The 26,865-nt window shown below is 38.8% G+C and overlaps 1 protein-coding gene across 1 annotated transcript; it reads left to right on the top strand.

The window, feature by feature from the left end:
- Positions 1-6,644: 6,644 nt before the first annotated feature.
- LOC129779210 (protein Fer3-like) lies at positions 6,645-21,729 on the top strand. Its single transcript, XM_055786552.1, has 4 exons — positions 6,645-6,775; positions 6,918-7,041; positions 14,598-14,794; positions 21,252-21,729. Exons 1-4 carry the CDS (start codon positions 6,725-6,727, stop codon positions 21,474-21,476), a joined length of 597 nt encoding a protein of 198 aa, XP_055642527.1. The 5' UTR covers positions 6,645-6,724; the 3' UTR covers positions 21,477-21,729.
- Positions 21,730-26,865: the final 5,136 nt, after the last annotated feature.

Genomic DNA, 26,865 nt, shown 5'->3' with positions numbered 1-26,865 from the left:
TTAGGCTTTCTTCAGAATATTGCCTTTTTGGCCATTTTAAAAGTGTTCAGCTCAACACACTCAACACAGAGAAAATTGATTTCTGCTATGCGCGAAGGACACAATAAACAAACTGCAGCGCGCCAAGCGGTTGCCATAGAAATTATTTGGACAAAATAACAATATTGAATTGGACAACTCATGATCAGAATTGAGTTCATCAAAATGCGTTAATTTAATGGTTTAGCTATGTAAATCTGATACAAATGGTGTGCAAGCATGATGTTTACAATATTTGTAAGTGTTATATTCCAGAAAAGATCTGAGTATGTGCCAAATAATCCTCTGGTGATTGATTAAAAGGTAGTTCAAATGAGAGGCGCATTGAAACCAATAGAACATTCTTTGTGTGGACACCGACTGGACAACATCGTTGCTGGACGAGCTGGACGGCGAGGGATCGAGTGTCTTTCTCAAGGCAATGGGGGCGGAGGTGTAATGCAGGAGTTAGAGTAGAGTTTTAAGGGCCTTTCTCAAGGCTAGAGACGAATGAACTAAAAAGTTTCAAGTCTCTATAATACAAAACCACCACCACTACCAACAGAAGGTGTATTTTATAATCCTTTAAAACATTTGAATCCGTAAAAATATACTATAAAACTACTGTACATTATGAAAAAGACAATTTTATTTATATGTTTTGAAACATTCGAATACCTGATTTGACAAAGGTGTGCTGAATTGGAGCATTCAAAAAGGTGGACAAACCATGATCATATTTTCGACTGGACAAACCAAAATCATTTACCTTATCCAAAATTAAAAACGCGTTTTTCTCGGAATCATGTTCTGTTCTGTCGACCAATTTAAGCTCAACAAAAGAATAATAATATGATCATTTATGTTGCCAATGGCTGGATCGGACAGGTGGTTCCGGAATATGACCGGAACATGTTCCGGTAATATAATGGGCATGATCAAAGCAGTCATATCTAGTGTCTAGGTCGTCATAGGCAATATGCGGACCTGTTCCGGTTGCGTTCCGGATACTCCCGGGGTGCTATTCTATTATTGAACCTCTAACAACTTAGAATCCAACATGTAGTCAATTGGTGAACATAATAGATGCATAGAACATTTCTGGCCTCATCTGCATGTGTCCCCAACTCCTTGTCAATCCATTGTTTTCCCCCTTGGTATCATTGGAATGTTACTTTCTTAGAGTGAAGGTTGATGGAAACCACAAAGTGTTGCCACTGCGGGTTTTTTATCCTGCCACCCCGCATTTATCGAGGTACACATCTCAACAAATACAAACGTCTTGTACCAGCAAGCTATGAGTAACAATTTCACAAGTTTATTCATCCAAGCAAATCTCCAGCGCAGCATTACGAATTTTTCTGAGTTGCAACATATCAGCCATCTCGAAGGTGTTGGTCCTCAGCCAATTCAATTACTCGGGCCAGTTCTTGAGCGACTTGGTGTGTTTAGGTCAATGCTGGATCTGAAAGTACGATGTCCACCAAAATCGAATCTTCGTCTCCTTGTTTATCCAAGAAATGTTCGTCATCTCCTTCTTCCTCTATGTCGTCGTAGCCTTTGTCGTCCTTATTCAGTACCAGAGCGATAATTTCGGCGTCTGAGAATTCATCCGCGCAAAATTCTTCCTCGGGGTATTCCGTTGTTTCAACTGTGTCGATGTCCATCTGAGAATTAAACAATATACGCAAAGTAAAGTCGTCTTCAAGCAGCAGTTCCAACTATCCAGCCTATAGTTTTCCAATATCGTTGAATCACTATTTAGGAGATATCCATCCATGCTTCATGCAGCCAAACAGAAACGTCTTTAAGGTTGATTTCATTAATCCGTTGCTTGAAGTCAGACTCATTGGCGATTTCAAGATGTAATTTGTCTCGGTATTTTGTTTTTCGTAATTTGTCTCGGTATTTTGTTTTGGTAATTTGAATGACTTGCGGTCCAAGTGCTGTAGTAAAAGGGTCACGTTCGGCGGTGGAAGCTTTAATTCTATCAGCCCGTCATTCGAAATCAGCTCATGTTGGAACTAGGGATTGCATTACCGTGCCAAAATTTCAATAACCGGTTACTCGGTAATGAAAATTTCATTACCGGTAAAACCGGTAAATCACCGGTAAACAAAATACTTTGAAATGAATCCATTCCATGGCTTTTATTGTTACTAATTAGATAACAAACAAACAAAACATTTAGCAAGTTTTTGCTACTCAGTTTTTTGGCTAAAATAATACTTGAGGACACTAAGGATGTTAATTGTGTCGTCTCCTAATCTAGATCGAATCTTATTAACGAAATTTCCAGAAGCGGAGAAGGCACGTTCAGAGTCCACTGATGTTGGGCGTACAGTACGAAGAGCATCAAATACAATCGTCATGTATTTGCCTCTGATGTTCTCTGCGTCGTAGTAGGAAAACTCTTGTCTGAGGGTCTTCATCAATACGTTTGTAGACGTTGTGTTGGAGCTGGACGTTAAAACCTTTGACTGTTGCAATCGTCGTTCCAGTTTTTCCTTGATGCTCAAATTTTCTGCAGGTTCTGCATCGTCCAGTGGCTTTTCCTCCTGCTGTTTACCAGCTACTGAATCAATACCATCTTGGTCAAATTTCATCAGGTCACGCACAATCTCAAATGCCTGCTTGATCATTGTAGTCCGTGACGTTTGATAGAGAACGCCAAAGTCACCATTAGCTGTGTCACCACCACGAGCAGAATGATTATTCATATATGCGAACAAATCTGCATATACGAAACGTCTTTCTGTAATCCTTTCAATCAGGGCTTCAAGCAGCTGCTTCGAAATTTCTGATGGTTGATCCGATACCTGTTCTAGCATAAATTGCAATCCGACGTCAGCTTCGTAAAGAGTGCAATTCTTCCGGCATAGCAGTTCAACGGCGACCAGAACTGGTTCGAGGGCATCAACCAATTCCTTTATCGCTGTCAGTTCTTGATCGCTGAAGCTTATATTGTGCTTCGTTTTCAGATCGAGTATCGATTTTTGAACTGAAGTTCGGAGGTAGTAGAATCGGCGCAACATTGCCAGAAGACTGTTCCATCTAGTTTTGCAATCAAGGAGCAAACAAATATCCTTCCCGTGGTCCGCGGTGACATGCTTCTGGAGAACTTCGTCGTTTTTAACCGGAGATTTTCTGAAGAGCTTCACCGTTTTTCGTACTTTTTGGATTGTTAGACAGTATTCGGGCTTAATGATACATTCATCGGTTTCCTCACTGTTGATCGCGAAAAAATCGGTGATATCATCATTATCGTCGTCATTTTCTGTGTCCGACCCGTTATAATCGGCAAAATCTGCATTGAACGGAAAATTTATTTATGTTTTATCATTTAATTTATTTTTTACAATTATTACCTGAATACGAAGTTGAATTGGATTTTTGATACAACACGTCTGTGACCGCTAGATGAACGCCATGCGCGAGACAAACTTGATGCGCAGCTGGTATGAGGCTTCCAACTTTTTTCATGACGGACGCCCCATCAGTCGTGACACCCATTATGTCCTTTGTTGTCGATATTCCATATTGGGATGTTTTCTCAGAAAGTAAGGTAACACACCGTTCCGCGTTCATTGAGCCTTCAACACGTTGCAGACCGAGGTTCCAAGTTTTATCGGCCGAATGAGCATTCACGTTCATGTAACGCCGATTTCTAATCGAAGTCCATTCGTCGAAGGTTAGGCTTAATTTTCCCCCGTCCTTTTTGATATTTTCAAACTCTTTCCGATACTCGATGACGACTGTTTCGAAAAATGTCTTGACTCGTTGGCGAATTCCATTGCTGGTTCGAGGAATGTCCGAAAACCCACGAGCTACCAGCCCTTGCCTGATGTCTTCCGAATTGCAAATAGTGCTGAACGGTATTCCATCTTTAGCTGCCAATCTAGCTAGAACAGCATCCAAAGGGCTTGACTTGAAGAAATATCGGATGATACTCCTCTTCTTGGCTTCGGGTCCGGATGTTGATGGAACTTCTTTAGACGGTTCCGGAATGGCAGATGCAGGTCGTTTGTCCAGTAGTATTCCATGTTTCAATCGGAGATGAGCTTTACATCCACTTGTGCTTGAGCCTTCACACTTGATGATTTTATCACACTTGACACATTTTGCAATCCCTCTGTTCTGTTTACCTCGTAAAAAGTACTTCCATACTGAGGTTTCCGACAATCCTGCCTTCACTTTTCCTTCAAAATCCATTTTATCTAACAAAACTTGTTTCGTTCTAACCAAAATCTCGTGCGTGTTAAAAAAAAACAAATGAATGAATTCACAACAATCGATGTTTTTTCGGTATGAAAGCGGTGAGACAGGCACAATGTTGATTCATCATCTCTTTCATTCGTATGCTGCTGGTGATATGTCACGTCAAGCACTCATTCATGTATACAGCGAATGGAAACGATGGAAACGAGAAAGACAGAGAAAGACTTTTGTGCCTCTAGCCATGTTTACATGTAAGTGTCGATATCTTCTCCCGTATGGGTATCGACACTGACGCAGCCGTTGTGTTTTCCCGATCTTATTTAGATTCTCGAGTAAAATTTTAAAGCGGCATAAAGGCAAATATTATTTATGGTGAAAAAATAAAAATTACCGAAATAACCGGTTGTTGATTGTAAAATTACCGGTAATTCGGTAATGAAAAATGGTCCGGTATTACCGGTAAAACCGGTAACGGTAAAACCGGTTAACAATCCCTAGTTGGAACTGATGGGCCGTACAATTGTCAAGAAGGAGAACGGCCTTTGGTTCGATTCCCACTCTACTGGAAAATTTTCGAATATTTGGTACGAAAGACTCGTGAAACCACTTCTGAAATATGTCGCGAATCATCCATGTATTTTTTGAAGCGGCATATTCAACAGGAGTTTGAACGTTTTTGGGTTCTTAGTTTTTCTAATTATAAACATCGGCAATTTGTGAGTACCCGTAGCATTTGCTCATAGCATAAAGGTTATTCTATATTTTGCCATCTTCAACGCCGGAGCAGTTGACTCTTCAGTGTATACCATGGTGTACCCGAGGAGAGCAAAAACCGAAATATTCGCGTCATGTAATTTTTTATGGATCCCCAAATATTTTTAACCAGAAAAAGTTTTTAAAAAATTATGAAAAAGAACCGTTCGTTTTTGGCACGGTTCCATTTTGGCAACACAAAGTATTCGGGCGTGTTGCCAATATCGAACGGGGTCTGTACCTGATAAAACTGTGATATCCGATTAATCAGCAATTTATCTTCTCGTTGAAAAAATTGCGAAAATCTCATAGTTTTTATGGTGTTCACAGTGTATCACCCTCTTATATGAGTAAATTTGACATAATTTTCTCATTAATAAATAGACATAAAACTCTATTGATATCAAGTGTAATTGATGATTATTAATACAAATTACAACAACAATGCTTCCTACCAAAATATTAGTCATTCTTATAACAAGTTGGTTCACGTAACACTGCTAATACAGTATCTTAAAAGTTTCAAATAAGAACCTGTGTTAATTAATAGAGGTCGATTTTTAGACCTGGTCGACCACCAAAATCAGTTTTCGTTTATGTCGACCTCTGGGAAACCGACATCAAATCCAAGTGGTCGATATCCACCACTCTGAGAACTCCTGGTCTAATGAAAATAACACACCGAATCACCCGAATTAAGATGTTAAGGAAAATTCTAGAATGGCTTGAAGTAGAACAAAATTGTCGCGATTGTAGTGAAATCAGAATTAAATTATTTATATTATTACACATATTTTTTCCACCATGAATGAACGGGGGATAACGTTAAACATCATTTAGCAGATTAAATTTAACTTCCCCTTCGTTCTTCCCGGAACCATGCGAATTTTTCTTCGGCCTTGATGTAGAGCAATACCAAGCTGCTACTGATACTCGCCCTGCTCACTCTACAATCGATAGACTCCGCCCCACAAGTAACACATTTTGGTAACCAATGGTGAAACGTGTTCGCCATCCGCGCCTCGTGAAGCCCAGAAGGCGTCCTTTGCTTTGTCCTTGTGTTGGTGCGTCTAGGAAATCTGCCGTACGATGAAACAGAGAAGCAGGATGAGTTTAATCCCTCGCACAGTTTGCTTCCCTTCCGAATGGGCCCCCTATTTTGGCACGTGGAACACGGCTCTAGGTAGCACAACTTGGCACTGTGTAGCATTGTTTATTTAAGTTGGGATATTTTTGACGCAATTGAGTAAACGACTTCGTAATAGTGATTTAACGTTTGATATAACTGCAAAGCGAATTCACGAAGCATTGGTACACTGTGCGCTCGCAAGGGACCTGTCATCTTGCGTTGCTATCCTTCCAATCTGTTTCTCCACGCCGCTTGCATCGCAGAAGGGAGGAAACATTGAAACAACCTGACGCCGATTGGCGCACACTGCGTGTCCTGTGTGGATAGAATTCCGGAGGCTGTGTGAGTGTTGTACCAGGGCACAGATGGAAGGATATTAAAATTATATTATTGGTATGAGATGTGAGGTAGGGCGACGAAATGAAGGGATGCAGAAAAGGACGAGATTTAATATCGCGGCCTGGCGACAGAAGCTGCAGCAGCAATATCATATTGTTCTGAATTGGATGGAGTTTAGTTTTTCGGCGGAGCTGCAATCGATAGGACCAAAATTGGATTAACAGCGAGGGCCAAGCTTTAGCTGTCGTGTTGTACCGCGTGCGAACGATGACCACTTTTCCCAGTGATCCGCATCATCATTGGGACAGCGCTAACGGTGTATGTGAATGAAAATATTTTGTCGATGTTGTTTGAATGTAAAAAAAAAAATATTATCGTGAAGTGAATCGACTGTCGTTCTAAAACTGGTGCATAACGTTGATATTCCTCTGTTTATTTGATAATTCATAAAACGCTGAAGCACATGGAGCCTCCTTTTCCGCCGGAAGTATCACCCTTCACACCAATTTGGGGCCAGGAAAACCCATCGCCAATGGTGCACTATCCGGAACTGATGGCCGCCGGATTTCCTTGTGCCGATCTAGGTAGGAAAGATTGAGGTGTAAAACACACATTATTTTGAGAAATTTCGCAGAATTTGATGACAAGGTGACAAAATATTAGGTGCTGAACTATGTTCTCGTTGTTTGTTTTAATGGAAATATAATATTGTTGGATGAATAATTACAAATCAATAGTTCAAAATATTGCTCGTTGGTAGCTAAATAATTTCATCCCTCCTCCTTCATCATTCTGGGAGAGTTCAATTGCCGTTACGATAGAAGTGTCATTACGTTAGAAGTTAGGAGTTAGAAGTTTTAAGATGATCCACGGATCAAGTCATTTTTCGATGTCCTCGAATATCTAGAAAAGGTAATTATCAAACGGTCCAATATCCTGGTCGTGTTGAGTGGATAAGACTTCCTATTTGCGTGTTTAGATGGGTTTGGCAACGTGAGCCCGAGCGTTGCCATGCTGTAAAATCACTTTTTCGTGCCTCTGCTCATTTTGCGGCCTTTTTCGCACAGTGTCCGGCTTAATCGCATCAATTGAATTCTAGACCCATTCAAAATTTCAATGTGTTGTGTTGTGATAGACTTTTGGCAACCATAAATTACGTCAAGCGGAATACCAGGTAATTTTTTGCGAGCATCCAAAAACGACCAGAAAGATTATGGAATTTTGTATTTCTTAATGTATTAATGTATTTCTTAAAGCAAAGTCCATGCATTTTTGTTGGATTACCGGAACCGTATATATATATATATATATATATATATATATATATATATATATATATATATATATATATATATATATATATATATATATATATAGATATATATATATATATAAGTTAACGATCCATGCGACGAGCAGAGCGTAAACGATCAACAAATAAACATCAACACAGCATCAGCAGATTCCCGTATCGCCGCATCACCGAGCGCGAGTTTACATTACATTCCAGAGTCCCCAACGCAGAGAAATGCAACGCTAGCGAATCTGTTGGTTAGATAGCATAGGGACGCTAGGCCTCTGTATGACATAGATTGGAAAATAAAGTTAGTCCGATTTTTATACTCGAAAGGAACAGTTTAGTTTTTAAAAACTCTGATTCCGAAAGTACATTTTTAATTTATATATATATATATATATATATATATATATATATATATATATATATATATATATAAATGGATTTCTGTCTGTCTGTCTGATTCTTATGGACTCGGAAACTACTAAACCGATCGACATAAAAATTGGTATGTAGGAGTTCTTGGAGTCGGGGAAGGTTTTCGTGATAGTTTGAGACTCCTCCCCCCTCTCTAAAGGGGGCTGCCATAAAAATGGAACATAAATTTCTGTATTACTCGAGAATTAATCATGCAAATGAAACGAAATTTGGCATGTGGGTGTTTCAGGGTGCAATAAATGATTCTATGGTGGTTAGACACTCAACCGCTGCCATACAAATGAAACACAAGTTTCTGCATTACTCGAGAATTAATCAAGCAAACGAAACCAAATTTGGCATGTGAAGGTTTTAGGGTGCAGTAAATGATTTTACGGTAGTTAGATACTCCTCAACCTCTCTTAGGGGGGGGGGGGGGTCTGCCATACAAATGAAATACAAATTTCTGCATTACTCGAAAATTAATCAAGCAAACGAAACCAAATTAGGTATATGGAGGTTTTAGGGCGCAATGAATGTTTTCACGGTGGTTCAACACTCCTTTCTTAGGGTGGGCTGTCACACAAACGAAAAAAAAATTCTGCGTAACTCGAAAACTAATCAAGCAAACGGAGCCAAAGTTGACATGTGAAGAGGAGCAGGGGGGAGGGGTCTGTTTTTTTTCTATCATATTTTCTGTATCAAACATTTATTCCATGTAACGGAGAAACAAATTGAAAACAAAAATTTGCAAGTGGTTGAAAAATCTTGAACGAGAATGGTGTCTGAAAATAATCTGATATTATAATGAGGAGTTTTGGTAGCAGTACTAGGAATTTTATAGTAAAGGGTAAATTCAATGGGGTCGATTAAAAGATCAATTAATTAACAGTTGTGCTATTGGACTCATGAACTTGCGCTTAGTTAGAAAACGTGAATGTTTGAAGGTATTGATAACAAAAAACTAATTTTGGGTGGAACGAAGTTTGCCGGGTCAGCTAGTTATCTTATAAATATTGTCATAGAACACGGAAAAGGATTCGTCCACTGTAGGAAGATTAAGTAACCACTCCCAATATGCCGCTATTTTCGGTTTAGTAGTTTCAATATCGCACCGTGCAAAGTTATACTCACGGTATGCTCCGGAATCGGACGACCGATGATCTTCAACACGGATGTCCACTTTAAGTACGAACGGCTTATGACGACGGCCAACATTCAGAATGACGGAAAGCGGTTCGAACTAGGATTGGGCGATCTTTAGAAAAAGATCGATCTTGGTGGATCATTTTTCTAAACGGCGCAGGGATCGCTTCACTGATTAAATCAGTACCAGAGAATCGATCTTTGAAAAAATCGAAAGCCTTTTTGCCAATTTATTTACTTGTTCTATATAAGTATTGTCTTTTTCATAGCATGAAATAAACATTTCACATATCTATTCAAACATCAAAGGCAATTCAGTTTGATTCTCAGAATTAAAGCACACAAAAAAACATGAAAGCCCAGAAAAAATGTATTTTTCAAGTTCAAGATGAATCCGTCATGGAATTATTTATTTAAATAAATCAATTGAATATTACTATTAGAAATTCAACAACTGATATTCATCCAGAACTCTGCTGACAATAATCCCGTTGAATCCATTCGTATCATACGCCTAGCATTAAGTCGAAATCTTGCTAGTAGTCCCAGTTCTGGGAAAGAACGCTTCAATTGATGTCACCATCCCATCTCGTCACAATTTTCACTGCTTCTCCTAAATTTTCGATTTGACAACCTTGAAAGGGATCTAATGTTTTTCAAATTTTGGTGAGAATCAATATTCACTGAAAAACAGATTTACAATTTTTTTTCTACGATAAAAAAAATGGGAAAAATAGCAAAGAAAAAATCGTTTTTTGCGATTTTTTTTCCGGATAAAATTTATCAGGTGGTAAGATTAAAATCGATGTACATTGAAAAAATACTCCAAGATCGAGAAAATCGAAGGAAAAAGATCGATCTTTACGATTTTTTCGGGTACAAAGAATCGATTGAAAAAATCGAAAATCGAAATCGAAAAGATAGATCTTATGAAAATCGATCCAAGATCGCCCAATCCTGATTCAAGAAGCAGCTTCTCGGATGTTGTAGGAAGAAGCACACATTGCGATGCAAGAATGTTAGCATTAGCATTGAGCAAGTTGCACAATATCGTAGGTGGTACGAATTCAGAACTGTTTAGTTAAAAAGCTAGCCTCCATCTGTTGCTGATGATTAGTAATATCTCTTAGATGATATTCAGTTCGACATTTACTTAAGAGCACATTGCGATGCACGAATGTTTGGATAAATTCAAAGAAAAACTTATTGTTCATCGATGCGGTGACTTTCTGCAGTCATTCAACCGAAAAATCTTATTGCAGAATTGGAATTCTCCTTTCATCGTGAAGTTTCTTAGAAACACTGTCACTGTTTCGATGATTAACCTCATTAAGAGCTATTTGAAAGCGGTTGAGTCGCAGTCTCGCCTGAACAATTTATCGATCTTTTCAGAATCAGAAAAAACCAAAAAACTTCACTCGACGCAACTGTTGGCATCATTGGTTTAAGATATCTAGAAAGGATTTCAACTGAAAAACAAAGCTTCGAACATATCGTCTTTTGTACCTGGAGAGCACGAAGCGTTGATTGTCTGTTACCATTGAAAGAAAAGTGCTTAAACTTAGTGAAACTGTGGAACTTTGAACGCTAACGACAAGATATGATGAATTTGAATCGAACTTTAGGTGAAATACGACCAGAGTATCAGAAAAGGCAACAGAAAGTAATTTTGTTGCATGATAATACCGTTTTGTATCATATTCCGAACACTTAAGCTTTGATGGTCATTAAACAGAGTCTCAGTACTAAAAACGGTACTCTTTCACGAAATTCGATATATCAATTCGATATATCAAATATATCAAATTAAAGTCAATTAGCTAATCTTTTTGTTATGCACGCAAAAAAAATGGATTTTGCTTCTGTAATTATTGATTGTTTTTGTTTCTTATAGTTTAAATGATGTCGGGACCAAAGGCATTAAGGTGTCGATACAAAATACGATACGAAATGAAGTCTATAACCCAAAGAATGTCAGATTTTTGAATATAAAATTATTTGTTCATTCATTTGTTCATAAAATTAAAGTTCACTAAATTAACATTTAAAAATGAAGTGTTCGCAATTTGAATCACGCATAGAAACTTGATTCATATTCCGAACACTAATTTTAATGAAGATTTCTGCATAAAATATCATTTTATTTCATCCATTTATTGTAGATTCTAACCCTTTTCTAGTACTTAACATGGAAACAACAAACAAAATAGTTGAAGAAACTACAAAAACTGAAAAATTAACGATGCTTGTTTTTTAACAGAATATGCTAACGCAAATATTTTATCATTGGTTTTGACTGTCACTTTTTTGCAAATGTCTAATAGTATAAATTATAGGCTGTATCGATACCTGTAAAGGATGTCAAAATGAAGCCTATACTTCAAAGAATGTCTGTGTTTTCATTATTCAAATATTTATAACATAAAAGTTTAGTAAATTTACATTTAAAAATGAAGTGTTCGGAATTTGAGACTATCCGGAATATGAGACAAAACGGTACTCCATCACACACTGCAAAATCAGTCAAGAAAACGATTGACTCATGTGCTAGAAATGTTCTTACATATATGGCTTACTAACTAGACATGGCTCATTTCGACTAGCATCTATTTGCATCGATGGAACACGCACTTGTTGAGCAGCGCTGTAATTCTTACAAAATTTGATAAAATGGCTTGATAAATTTGCTTCTAAAGAGGAACATTCCTTTAGGCGTGGTAACTACAGGGTTTTCCATTTCGGGCTTCCGAAAGTATACAGCCCTGCGCTGACAACCGTTTGACATAGCTGTCAATCAAAGCGTCATATCGTTAGTTGAATGTCTGCCATTTCACAATATGGATCGTTTTAGCATCGCACAATGTGTTAATTTTGTTAAATTATACAATAAAAATGATGAAAAACCGGCAAATGTTTTTCGAGCATTACCGACGGATTTTGGTCGTCATGGACGGCCTACAGAGCACACAATCGCTAATGTAGTGCGTAAATTCGAACAAACTGGATCCGTAGGGGATATTGTGAAACCTGTGCATCATCGTAATGTGCGTTCGGCCGAAAATATTGCTGCTGTTGCTGCCAGTGTGGAGGATGACCCGAATGTTTCGATTCCACGGTGTGCTCAGCAATTGGGCTTGTCAAACACATCATTGTGGCGAATTTTGCATTTGGACTAGCACCTACATCCATATAAAGTTCAACTGGTACAAAAATTAGAGCGTGGTGACCATGGAATGCGTCGGGCATACGTCGATTGGGTGAACGAACAACAGCAGCAAAATGCTGAATTTTCGCATCAAATTTTCTTCAGCGATGAGGCACATTTCGAGCTCGGTGGCTATGTGAACACCCAAAATTTTCGTATATGGGGCTCAGAAAATCCACACGTGATTGTTGAGAGGCCATTGCATCCGCCAAAAGTCACTGTTTGGTGCGCATTATGGTCTGGTGGAGTCATCGGGCCGTATTTCTTTGAAAATGAGGACGGCGAGACGGTAACTGTGAATGGTGAGCGCTATGGCCGCATGTTAACCGATGTTTTTTTGCCACAAATTGAAGATATGGATATGGCCGAAAAGTCATCGAAAATTACCTGTTCCGGATCAAGGTGTGCGAGGAAGCCCTAGGTGGACATTTGAATGATGTTGTATTTCACACATAATGGCATAAACCAAACTTTAATTTGAAATAAAAGTTTCATCGAAATTCGAATTCTAAGTGTGTTTTATTTCAATTTACTTTCGGAATTTAAAGTTGGAAAACCCTGTATTTCAACCAAACATGACAATTGAAAATTTTCGGAAAAATCTGAAGGGAAATGGGAAAAATCGGGAAATTCAATTCGAATATGTTCTACAATTACATAGTGACAAGCGGTCCATTTGATGCTTGCGCCAACGAAATTGGTTTTTGTTCGAAAGTGGAAATGGATATTAATGTGAAACTCCTATATCTTCTTCTATCTATATAAATAAAAATGGATCGCCGAATGTGTTGATAAGAGCAAAACTCGAAGAAGAAATTATCCGATTTAGGTCTATCTTCATTCTATCATATTTTCTGTATCAAACATTTATTCGATATAACGGAGAAACATGTTATTTGCAAGTGATTGAAAAATATCGAACGAGAATTGTGTCTGAAAATAATCTGATATTATAATGACGAGTTTTGGTAGAAGTCTTAGGAAATTTATATTAAAAGTAAATTGTAAAGGATCAATTAGAAGATGAATCAATGAACAGTTCTGCGGTTAGAACCATGATCGTAAGTAAGAAAACGTGAACGCTTGGACGTATTGATAACAAAAAAAAGTTTTGGGCGGGACGAAGTTTGCCGGATCAGCTAGTTATAGACTAAAGAGGAGCGCTCTCGTTGAGGATGCCGAAGTAGGATGGTGAATTTAAGTTTCTCTTCGCTACACAAAGGATATGGACATCACTGCGAGGGAGTTTATGGACGTCGACCTTGGCGTAGGTTTTGTCATCCATATCGAAGTAAAACGATTTGGTGGGCAACTGGGCAAGGGTTTTTGCGGTAGCATTTTGCTTCTTATTTCGATTCGGTGCCTTCTGCCCTTTGAGCACATGTAGTCCAGAATAGTTCATAGTTTTCTGGTCAAAACAGTTTGACAATTCGTATTTTCTACCGACATACCGGATGTTCAGCTGGCGATTGAATTCTGCTCAAAGTTTCATGGCCATTTTGGGGATAACTTTTAAGGCCACTTCCATTCTTTCTTTCGGCCGTTAGACGTTTCTTAAAGGTGTTTTTCATACGGTGATTTTTGCGATTTTAAGCTTCTTTCGCTAGCAATCGGTGAAAAGTTTTCGGGTTTTCATTGTGAATGCACAACATTTTTTCTTGGACGATCTGTTGTTTCTACGACATTATTCCGGTATGCGTCTGGTAGTCCGGAGTGAACTGCAATACACAACACAATACACTTTCTACAACTCACAATTTCAGAATTTTAGCTCAAATGGTTCAAAAATACAGTCAAATTTGTGTGTGCAATTTTTATCGAATAGTTACAAAATGATCCGACGCGATTTGATGCTAGGTCTAGATGCTAGTTGAAATTATTCCGGTTTTAGCTTATCGAAAACATATTTGACATAAAAAAAAATGTTGGAAAATGAATACTGATTATTAAAATATCTACTAATAATCTCGGAAAAGAGAACATTAGCTTGAACACCATATATAATAAATTGAAACTAATCATAACAGAATAATACCTGCTGAAAATATACTCTAATGTAACGTTTTCTACTGCAGCAATCTGGCCCCGGCAACAGGTAGGAGGATTCGTTGCCCAACGTCTATCACCCCGTGGAGCTCAATCTGCATCACAGTCGTCAAACAAGAAAACTCGCCGTCGGGTAGCTTCAATAGCGCAACGACGGGCCGCCAACATCCGGGAGCGACGGAGAATGTTCAATTTGAACGAAGCGTTTGATAAATTGCGAAGAAAGGTAAGCCTTTCCAAGTACGTCTTATGGGTCATATTATAAGTAAAAAGTCACAGGAGGCTGTGTCACGACCGCATAGTTGACGTAGGAATACGTTAAGGTGGAAACAGAATGCCGCGTTGTTCGTGGCTTCTCATCAGCTGTCATTGCCTGCGTTTTGTGCTAAAACATTTTCCCGACGCAGTCTGCTAACTTGTATTCACAATCTAGCGTTCGCGTCACCTCTTTTCATGTAAACAAACACAAAGTAAAATTCAATCAGTCAACTTGAATCAACTTGTGAATCTGTCATTTCATTTTTCAATTACGTATCAATTACCGTTTATTCACCATTACCTTAAATATAATGAATTCAGTCGATATTCAGGTTGCAACGGTTGCTTAACTTTGCATAAGTATGAATACATAATAACTTCTTTATACTTCTTTTCAATGAATTACAGTTCGTATGAAAATCTTGTTCTTGTTGTGTCCACGAATCAGTTTAATGTTTTTCAAAAGAACACATTGACATATTCGGTGCAAGTAGTTTAGAACAAATGTTATCGTTTAGTACAACGATGCTAATGACGTAACGCATTATTGTGGGCGGCTAAATGGAAACACACATGTTTAAAATGAAGTGTCAAAGCACAATTGTAGCGACGCAACGCATAGCGCGGCATTCTATTCCCACCTTTAGGCTATCTGTCGCCGCCTCTATAGTTATATACAAATATGAATAAGGTGCAGCATAATGAACCATGTATTCACTGCTTGTTTTTCGAAATGCGGCAAGCAGAATATGTTTGTATCGATTGAATGAAAATATTTCTGTATGTCTATTTCAATAAAAAAAAATATATTCTTCTCATCTGTCTCAAAAGTTTTAAAATGTTTGTATATATGGGAGCAAACATCTCTTTCTTTTTTTAGAGACGAATGAATAAAGTCTCTATAATACAATACCTTCCTTCCTTTCTTTTTTCACCATTCTTTGTGTGGACACCGACTGGACAACATCGTTGCTGGACGAGCTGGACGGCGAGGGATCGAGTGCCTTTCTCAAGGCAAGAGGGTGGAGGTGGTAGCGCTGGAGTAGAATAGAGTAGAGTTTTCAAAGGGCCTTTCTCAAGGCTAGAGACGAATGAACTGCAAAAGTTTAAAGTCTCTATAATACAAGACCTTCCTTCCTTCCTTTCTTTTTTCTTTTTTCATCTCTTTTGGGGTACAAAAAAAAGTCCATACAATGTTAACGGGGATCGAAACAAGGCCAGACGGAATACAAGGCTGTTTAACAGGACCACGCTATCCACATAGCTGCTGGTGCTGTTGCATAAATGTGTGATAATATTACACTTCTTTATAAAATGGAGAAGATAAGTGTTTTCTAAGAGTAGAAAGGAGAGCATAAAGGAGATCTATATCCATCTCGGTCTGGGCCGTGTATTTGGCAAACTATACGATAAGCTTATTTGCAAAGTGTCTCCTGTTTCGCTCGCTCAAATTGATCTTATATTGAAATAGCATATATATTATACAAATGATATGCAAGTATTGATGTGTAGCGCACTTTTTGTTATTTTAGGCTCATTTAATGTAATAAATCGAGATGCAAAAACATGCCACATTTGAACAAATACTAAAATTGAATAGAGTGTGGCGGAGTTGCTTAGTTACCTACATCAAAATACCAAGAATAGGTGTAAACTTTCCTGAAAACAAGCAACTAAAACAAATTTTTGGATATTTGTTTATTTATTTGGTCAGTATTTGTATAACGTGGCCCCGCTGTGTGTGGTCGGTTCCCCAGACTTCAACTGACATCGTGCACAGAAAAAATTCTCATAGAAAGCTTCTTTCTATTCATAGAAATGTTATCTTTTCACGGGAAAAAACTATGGCTCAGACTATAATCAGACTTTCAAAATGTGCATGAACTCATAGCCTTCGAGTTCATGCAATTTTTGCAATACGAAATAAATTTATAGTTCGTTTCTGTGAAAAAGTATTTTACAAAAAACGTTTTAGGAGAAATAATTTAAGTGGAAATTTGCATCTAGAGCTCGAGACAAAAACTATCTTCGAGAAAGTTGTGACATATGATGGAGCGCTCATTTTCATTTTCATTTCTATTTCAATTTCAAAAATTGGGTGACTAAAATTTTAACAGAAATAAAAAATCTAGCTTTATTATCGTTATAGATAGAGGTAACCATAGTTCATTGTTCATAGTTCATGTTGTAGCCCCAGTTATTTTAAGCAACTTTGTGGAACAAATTTTTTTTTCTATCTTTCAATAAAACCGATTTAGCGCTTTTGTTCTAAGTTACATTAAAGTCACCATGAAAAATATGGGTTTTCACTTTAATTTTTATATTTCAAATTCTACGAGCGAACAGTCTTCGAACGAATTTTAGAGTTTACCAAAACAAATGTTTTGCGATGCAGAACTTGTCAATATCTTAATCCTACTCAAAGTAATTGAGTTGTAAAGTTATTTTCCTCAAAAATACGCTCTATTTATTTCTTTGTAGTTCTTTTTGGGACAAACTATTTTTTTTTATCTGTATTATAGTGATTTTCAACTCATTTGGCTGGTTCGTCACTTTTACTTCCATTTTTTTGGAAGAATGTCAGGAGTGAGAATTGAACTCGTGACCTTCAGCGTGAGAGGCATGGATGTTACCACTACGCCAGATCGCCTCCACGATGAACTATCTGAGTAAACTAAATTTGAAATCATTAGTTGTTGGGAAAAAACGTCAATAATACTGAGTAGGATTAAGATATTCACAAGTTCTGCATTGCAAAATGTTTATCTTCATAAGCTCTAAAAGTTGTCCGAAGACAGTTTTGATGTAGAATTTGAAATATAAAAGTTAGATCAAAAAACTTTCTTTTTTCATGCTCACCCTAATGTAACTTAGATAGAAAGCGCTAAAACCAAACTTTGTCAAAGATCGTTTTTCTCTAGACAAAAACTGTCTTCTACAAAGTTCATGCATATGATGAAGTGCTCATTTTTATGTTGTCAAAAATAGGGTGACTAAAATGCTAGGTGAAATAAGAAATATTTTACTTAGGTCAAACAGTGCTCGAGCTCCATAAAAAAGTTAGCATAAAACTCTTTTTGACAGATAAAATTTGATCAACGTGTACTGATCAAATCTATTGGACACAAAACACGACAGGCAAATATTCAGTTATTGGATGACTGTTCCGTTAGTGTTTTAGTCTGTTCCGAATATAAGTTAAAACGGCATCTATCATAGCAAAATATAACTAACGAGTAAAACTCATTTCGACTCGAATTTCATCATATGGCTCAATATCTTCGAGGAAGTTGCAGAACAGTGGTTGCACTCAAAGGGCAGATGATGATTTTTGATGGTCTCGCCACGTTCCCCTACAGACGGGTTAAATAGAAGATAATATTTTTTGACGTAGGATTACGTCTAACCGGAAGATACAGGGGGTGAAATGAAAATCTAGGCACTGAACAAGTAGGAAAAAATGCAAGATTTGAAACGCTTATATCTCGAGCATTTCTCAATAGATCGCAAAGGTGTTTGCATCAATTGATAGGAAATATATCTACGCATCTATCATAACGAATAACATTTCATTTTTCTTGAGATAAACAATTGAATAATTGTGAAATATCAAGCATTGTCCAAATACACTATGTGCCCATTTTTGATTGGTCCATTTTGTGCTCCTCAAATCGTACCGACCAAAACGGGCAACCAGAGCAGCAGCGAAATACAACGAAGCACGATTGGAAAGGAAAAAGAAAAATATGAACGAAACATTGGTCGCAGTCTCACACATGCGTAATTCTCGAGCCAGCCATTCAGCTTAAACATCCCCGCTCCGCTGCCGTAACGATCACATTCTTTGTGTGGACACCGACTGGACAACATCATTGCTGGACGGGCTGGACGGCGAGGGATCGAGTGCCTTTCTCAAGGCAAGAGGGCGGAGGTGGTAGCGCTGGAGTAGAGTAATAGAGTAGAGTAGAGTTTTCAAAGGGCATTTCTCAAGGCTAGAGACGAATGAACTGCAAAAGTTTAAAGTCTCTATAATACAAGACCTTCCTTCCTTCCGTAACGATCATTCTCATCCAAACCGTACACCACATCGTTTCGCATCACATCACATGGCAAAGGAGGAAAAGTGGAAGGAAAGGCAAAATCCCGCTCGAACAGTGTTGGTCTCCAGTTCCCCGTAGGTGTATCCGCCAATTGCTCCGCAAGGGTAGCTAGGCCGAGCGCGTTAGTATCAGTGCACCAGTTGGCGTTATATAGTTTCGGCCGCCGAAGTGATCGAGTTAGCTGGCAAAGCTGCTCGCGACGATAAGAAAATCCGCATACAGAACAGACCACATTCGGTTCGGTGGACATCAAGACAACAACAGGCAGTTGCAGCGAGTGGCGAGTGGCAATCGCAAAACTGCAGCAGGTAGCAGAAGAAACAAGTTTGTTCTTCATACAAACTGCTTTGGTGGCAAATCCAGAACAAGGCGGCATCGAGGGCGTTCGAAATGGTTTTTTTTCAAAACCACGAGTACTAAGTTTTCTAAATTGGAACCATTCCATAAAACACGGCGCTTATCAGGGCTATTAAACCTTTCAAAAAAGAGTTTACGAAATACAGTTTAATGCATTCTAAAATATTATCCAAAATAATAATAAAACACAAATTGATTTTATCATAATTTGTTTGCCAGGATATGATGAGTATGTGAATTTGGCAGTTGTGCTGAGCTTATTGATGGTTGGGGACTTTCTCGATTATTCAATTTTCACCAATTAAATTGCTTCCAGATTGAAAGTACAGTAATTTACATTGAGTTCGACATTTAGCTAATTGGACGGACCTGTAATATGACATATTTAGTTGGACATTTTTGTAAACATAGAGTTAGGGGCCAAATTATGACCCAACATGTCCTAAGCTGGATGGGAAGAAATTTTCCAACTGTGAAAGCTGTACTACTGTCATCGCAAATGTTCAATTACAGGTTAAAATCGCCTCCAATGCGAAACTGATTGGTGCTTCGGCATGTCGCATTAAATGTAATTTACAGTACAACATGTCCCAAGCTGGATGGGAAGAAATTTTCCAACTGTGAATCCTGTGGCGAGTGGCAAACGAAATCGCTAAACAGGTTTAGTCGAACAAGATGAGGATATCGAGTGATAACAAAACAATAAACTCTTTAGATTAAAGATGATTTTGTGGTCCTGAAAAGGACCCTTTTTTGGGTTTGCTTCCGAATCTCTATTTGGTGCTAGTATACTTCTTCACCGCTTTGGTACCTTCGGAAACCGCATGCATGTTCACCGGGCAGCAACAGACTGATTGCGATCTGAATTTCCCACGCCGTAATGGTTAACCGCTTATTGTAGTGGGTCAGACGCGAGGCTTCCGCTACGATACGCTCAAAGATGCATTGACGAAGCTCATGACGCTCATCGCCTTCGATGAAAAACCGATGTCGGAACATAATATGAGATATAATATGAACTGAATTATTTTGTTTATGCTTGTTTTTGAGCTTATTGGTGGTTAGGGTCTTTTAAATTGATTATTCAGCTTTGGTTGATAACTGATGTTGAAAATTGACTGACGTTATATCTGCATTGTATAGAAACATAACTAGGGAGCAACATAATTAGCTATGTATTTCCTGTTGCTCTGTTCTTATTTTAAAGGACTTTAATCCGAAGGTCATTCGTCCCTGTATTTACTGTTGGTTTTTCAGAAAGCTTATAGCTCGTTTATTTCTCGACAGATCGTAGATTTCGTCTCCAAAACCTCAGTTCTTTTTCATTTTTATTTAGTTTGTTTGCGGAGACTACACAGCCATCATTTTGATTGTACGATATGTGTATACGCCAAAAGATGCCCGGCGTTGAACATTTAATAAGGACAAAGCCTTCAGAAAAAAATCAAGAATCAATTATAGGACAGTGAGAAAAAAATGAGAAAGTTTGTAAAAAACGCAAAAACACAACACCAAAGGTTCTTTTCAGAACTCCCAACATGTTCATAAAGAGTAAATAGTAAACTAATCCATATTTCAAGTAGATAGGTAGGTATTCATGTATAAGAAGAAGGTAAAACAATATATTTAAAATATATATTTAGAAAAAGCTGTCCCCTTTGTATAGTCCTACGTCACTCCGGTTATGTCCCCGACATTACCCACCCGTCTTTTTTTGCTCAGCTTCGAAATCAGTTTAACAAAAAAAATGATTTTATTTACAGATATAAATTCAAAAAATGTTATTTTATTGTATCAACAAAAGACAAGTGAATACTTTGTTTCGGAGTCGGAAATATGTAAAGGTTGGGAACTAAGTAAACTAATCGACCCTCTTCGATCTCTTATTTGACTTAGTAAATTAAGATTGTACGTAAACGAAGTTAGAATGTTGTAATTAAATGATATTTCTCTACTCTCATTCCACAGGTACCTACGTTCGCGTACGAGAAGCGTCTGTCCCGTATCGAAACGCTACGGCTGGCCATTACCTATATCGGATTTATGTCCGAACTGTTGAACGGCACACCCACCCACGATGGTCGTTCGCCAGAGCTGTATCCGAATCTCGTTCATCCGCATCACACGAACCACATTCATCCCTCGTTCCACCAGAGGGAGTATATTTCACCATACGCTCCCCACACGGGATAAAGGGACCGAGCTGTGGCCGTGGGATTTATTGTTTGTTTTGGATTTTGTGTTATACTGTTTGACTTGTGATGTATGTTCGAAATAAGTAACAATTCTTCCACTAGTCATAGATAATTGTAACTCTGTTTTCTAATTTATATCAATAAAAAGAGCCGACTATGAACTAATTACTCATTGCACTCAACGTGAAGGAAGGAAGGTAGGAAGGTATTGAATTAGAGAGACTTTAAACTCTGAGAGTTCATTCGTCTCTTGCCCTTGAGGGCGGGAAATTTAACTGAAGGAAAACTAAGAAAACTATTGCAAAATTCGTTATTCTCGCTCGACTCAGTCCTAGTAACCGCTATGGATGTATGTCGTATCGCCGCACCCTACACGGCTCTGGGGCCAAAAACACAACCAAACAATTGGAGCAGGGAAAAAAGCCCATTTTAGTGTGCTTGAAGAGCTTGCTTCTAAAATGGGCGTAAAAACCTGCTCATCTTTTGCTGAAAATAAAAGAACAGAAAAGGAAAATACTTTTAATGTGTATTCATTTCAGTATTATATTATTAAATTTTGTCGAATAAACCTGTATCCTTTAAGAATTTTATGGTCCGGTCCTCTTCGATGTCATCTCTTGCTAATGCAGTTCTGATGCTGTCTCCAACCTGAAATTTTGTTCTAGAGATGTTAAAAACTGGGCAATTGATTAACAAATGCTCTACTGTGAGCCTTACATTGCACCATGTGCAGCGCGGTTGATTTGCGATCAAGAAATTATGTGTTAAGAGAGTATGTCCGATACGCAAGCGTGTCAGGCATACTTGAATGGGGCGCTTAGTACTGTCCATCCAAGGATGGGTGGTATTCTTTATCTTTCTTAGAAAGAAGTCATTAGAGGTGTTCCAATTTATATCCCAACACGATCGTAGGTTGTTATCAACCCATCTGATGATGTCTTCGGACGGGGGGATATCAGTCCATAGTTCAGAATTTCTTCCCTCTTTGGCAAGACGATCAGCTAATTCATTTCCTTGAATTCCGCAGTGTCCCGGGATCCAACAGAAAATGATGTCCTTTCCCTTGATTCCAGCTTCAATGCTTTGGGTCCAGGGGTGCTTATTTTCGCCACTCTGGAGTGCAAGCAGGGAGCTGTAGGAATCGGAGAAAATCACCGTTTTCGTGTTATCATCACATAGTGATATCGCAACGAGGAGGGCAGCTGTTTCTGCTGAGAAAATTGAACAAATGGATGGTAATTGGAATTTTATCTGAGCATTGTCGGAAAATATGCCAAATCCTACTTTCTCACCATCAACAGATCCATCTGTGAAGATTTTGCGATGGAAGGGGAACTGTTTATGTATGTGATTGTTGAAGATAGCTGTGACTATACTGTTGGCTTCACCAGCTCTAACAGAGTTTTTAATAGTCCAGTCAAATTTTGGTCCTTGGTCGTACCATGGTCGAGGGCCTTCTCTAGTTAGAGGAGCGGCTCCCGGGAGAGTGATATTGCAAATGTCTTGAAGCCATTTGCTAGCTCTCGTGGTGGTTGATGTGAGATTTGGATATTTCTGTGAGATTCGGATGGCTCGATTGGCCAAGGCTCTGGTGATGAACATTTCGAAGGGAACTTGGCCAGCTTCCACAAGCAAAGCTTTTATTGGGCTGGACTTACAGGCTCCTGAGGCATATCTGATTACGCTATGGTAGCAAGGTTTTAAAAGATCAATTGATTTCCAGGATGCACTGCTGAAGAGTTCAATCCCGTATAGCATTTTTGTGAAGACGATACTTCTACCGATTTTATAAATGGTTTTACGCGCGCTTAAGCGGCTGCGACCACTTATTACCATCGTTAACCGGATACGGCTTTTGATATCTGCTTTTGTCTTTTTGATGTGGTCTGTGAATGAAAGATTTTTATCTATTGTAACACCTAGAATTCGAGCTGATTTAACTCGTTTCACAAGTGCACCATTAATTTTGCATGGTTTGAATTTTTTCTTGTGACCTTTTAGACTGCAGCAATGAAGTATATTGGATTTTTGTGCTGAAATTTTGAAACCAATTGAATCTGCCCAGCTGCTGATAGCAGAGATTCCTATCTGGAGTCTTCTGCGTGCAAGTTCAGTGAATGATGCTCGGGCCATAAGCAGTATATCGTCAGCATATGCCAGTATTTCAATGTTTGGTGGAATAACATCGAAAACTGATTGCATTGCTATTAAGAAGAGAGTTGCCGAAAGAACAGAGCCCTGTGGTACTCCGTTTTCTTGAACTCGGCTTTCAGATATTGACCCTCCGAAGAAAACTTGAAAACTTCGGTTGAGGAGGAAACTTTGAATGATTTCGAAGAGGTAACCTTCGAATCCCCATTGGTGGAGTTGATCTATGATATTATGCTTCCAGGTGGTATCGAATGCTTTGGAAAGATCAAGCAAAGCAAGTTCATTGTGTTGTCTCTTCTGTGTGGAGTCATGAAGAAATTGGTTGAGATGGCAGAAATATGTACTTGTGCCTTTTCCTCGACGGTAAGCATGTTGTCTGGGGTCTAGTAGTTGTTGTTCTTCGAGGGTTGTTATCAGTCTTCGGTTAATCATCCTTTCAAAAAGTTTCCCTAAGCAGCTGAGGAGCGTGATAGGGCGATAGCTATTCACATCACGTTTGTCCTCCTTTGCTTTGGGGATCGGGATTACCATGCCAGCTTTCCATGAATCTGGAAAGTATCTGTTTGTCCAGCACTCGTTGAATATCTGCAAAAGCAGGGTTTTCGCATGGTGGGGCAGGTGTCTTATCATCGGGTATTCGATATTATCCGGGCCGGCTGACTTACCTTTGGACCTTTTAAGGGCCCAGAGCAGCTCGTCCATGGAGAAAGGTTTGTTGTATTTGTGCTGTTGACCTGTAGCAGAGGGAAACACTTCTAGTTCTGCTTTGGCTTTGATATTTTTAAAGGCATTGGTGTAATTCGAAGTGGATGAAGATTTGGCGAAATGATCTGCCAGATGTTCGGCTATGGTACCAGGGTCTTCAGTAGTAATACCGTTGATCTCAATGGAATAGCAGTTAGAAGCTTTCTTGCCACTGAGAGCGTTGACCTTGTTCCATAGTTCTTTTGAAGATGTTGAAGGATTAAATTCATCAAGAAATTCAGTCCAGCTTTGGGTTTTTGCTTCGGCTATTGCTTTTCTGGCATTAGCTCTAGCTTCCTGAAAATTGGATAAAGCAATCCTTTTGCTGTTGTTTCCATCTGGAAGACGTCTGAGAAGACGAAGCAGTTTTCTTCTTTTTTTGATGGCAAGTGCTACTTCGTTATTCCACCAGGGGACAGCCTTACGACCGGGGTTCCCACTTGTTCTGTAGATATTTACTTCTGCAGCGGAGAGAATGGCTTGAGTAAAGTCATCAACAGAGTAGCTTATGTGTGCTTGAAGTAAGCTGTCAATTGTAGATTCGAAGCCTTCCCAGTTGGCTGATTGGTATTTCCATTTTCTGCGAAGAGTAATATTGGGATTCCTTGTTAATGTTCTGATGTGAATTGGGAAGTGATCACTTCCTCTGAGGTCATTGTCAACAAACCAATTTAGTCTGGGTGCCAGTTCCCAAGATGCGATCGTGAGATCGAGGGCAGACGTTGATCCATAACGTGGATCGAGTCTGGTATGTTGATGATCGTTGATGATAATGAGGTTCAGTTTTTGGATGATTCTAAGAATCGTATGACCTCTTGCGTCACATTTTTTTCCTCCCCAGGAAGTATGATGTGCGTTGAAGTCACCCATGATAATAAATGGGTGTGGTAATTGTTTGAAAGCATTTACCAAATTAACTTCAAAATCATTGATATTGTGCTGAGGGGATATGTATATTGAAGCAAGGGTTACCTGGAAAGGTCCCTTGAGTTGGACTGCACATATTTGTAGTGGTGATGTTATGGGGATCACAGTATGAGAAAGGTGACTTAGGACAGCGAGGCATGTTCCTCCTTGTTGTGAAGATAGTCCGTCACAAAAATACCATTTGAATTTGCCTCCTAGGGCACTATTCATGTCTGTACCAGTCGGTACTTTAGTTTCTTGGAAAGCTAGGGTTAGTGGGAGATGTTTCTCTTCCGCTAACATTAATTTTATTTCGTTCATTGAACTGTAAAGCCCACGCAAGTTCCATTGAATGGAAAGTTTGCGATTAGGGATAGGGTCTCGAGACGATGGTGTATGATTAGGTGGGGGATTGAATGTTAAGATTGGAAGGAGGGAAGTGGGCTGAGGTGTGGAGGATAAATTGGAGATTGGTGGAGTAGAAATCAGTTGAAATTAGTTGTGGTTGGGTTTTTCACCCTTGGATTGTTTGAGTTTTAGTCTCGGATCATTTTTGGAAACATTAACAATTGGTTTGTTGGTAGTAGGATTGGGTTTGTGTTGGGTAGTAGGTGGATTGGATCCAATTGGTTGGGTTGAAGTGCTGGGTTGTGATAGGTAGTTCTGGTGGGATTGGGTCTTCTGTAGGGTTGGGGTCGATTTCTTATTTTTAGGTTTCTTCCTAGAAGATTCCTTCTCAATTGGTTGTTCATCTTCCGATGATTTGAATTCATCTGAAGTTGTTGTTTTCGAGATGATTTTTCTTTTATTTGAGTAAGTTGATTCGATTTCCATTGGAGATTCAGAATCTTCCTCAGAGTCAATTGGAATGATGCTGGATCCTTGTTCAGATTTTTTATTGGCCTGAATAGAAACAGTCTTATTCGATTTAATAGGAGCTGACTTTGTTTGTGTACAGTTGCACTTGCATTGTTGGCATCCTGTGTTTTGGATATTGTCGAGCCGCTCTTTCAATTTACTAGCGAAGGAAGAACCATTATTGTTTTCACAAATGGATTTAGCTTCCTTGTAGGAGATTCCTTTATCAATCCTAACTCGTGTTATTTTGTCCTCGGCGATCCAAGCTGGGCACTTCCCGCTGATGAAACGGGCGCAAACAGCGGGACACGCAAGGGGCAGTGACAACTGCCGGTCAAAGTGGCCAATCCGACCGAACCAACTTCCTGAATGGCCGTTGGGGGCTTCTCGGCTGCTTCCTCCTTTCCTGATGTCCGGACAACTGTTGCTGAGAAAGAACGCTATATTAAGGACCGAACACAGCTTTGAAAAAAGCTTTGCATCCGGTTGTAGGAGAAAACTTTTATTTCTATGCTTCTCTTTTAGAATGGCGCTAAAAACGTAACCGTTGCGGTCGAGTGTCAGTAGCACCATCACTCAACGTGACTATCGCTCCTTGAATTTCAGAGTCACATTGTTAGTGATAACGACGATATGATATGATTGAAGTGTTTAAACCATGTTGTGTTATGTCACTGAATCGAATAATGTACATATTCTAATCGGAGGGGTCACACGTGTAATGGGAA

Source organism: Toxorhynchites rutilus, chromosome 3 (assembly GCF_029784135.1).
Source record: "Toxorhynchites rutilus septentrionalis strain SRP chromosome 3, ASM2978413v1, whole genome shotgun sequence".
In the NCBI taxonomy this organism is placed as follows: Eukaryota; Metazoa; Arthropoda; class Insecta; order Diptera; family Culicidae; genus Toxorhynchites; species Toxorhynchites rutilus.
Note: the sequence above shows the minus strand (reverse complement) of the source record. Positions and strands in the feature narration are given on the sequence as shown.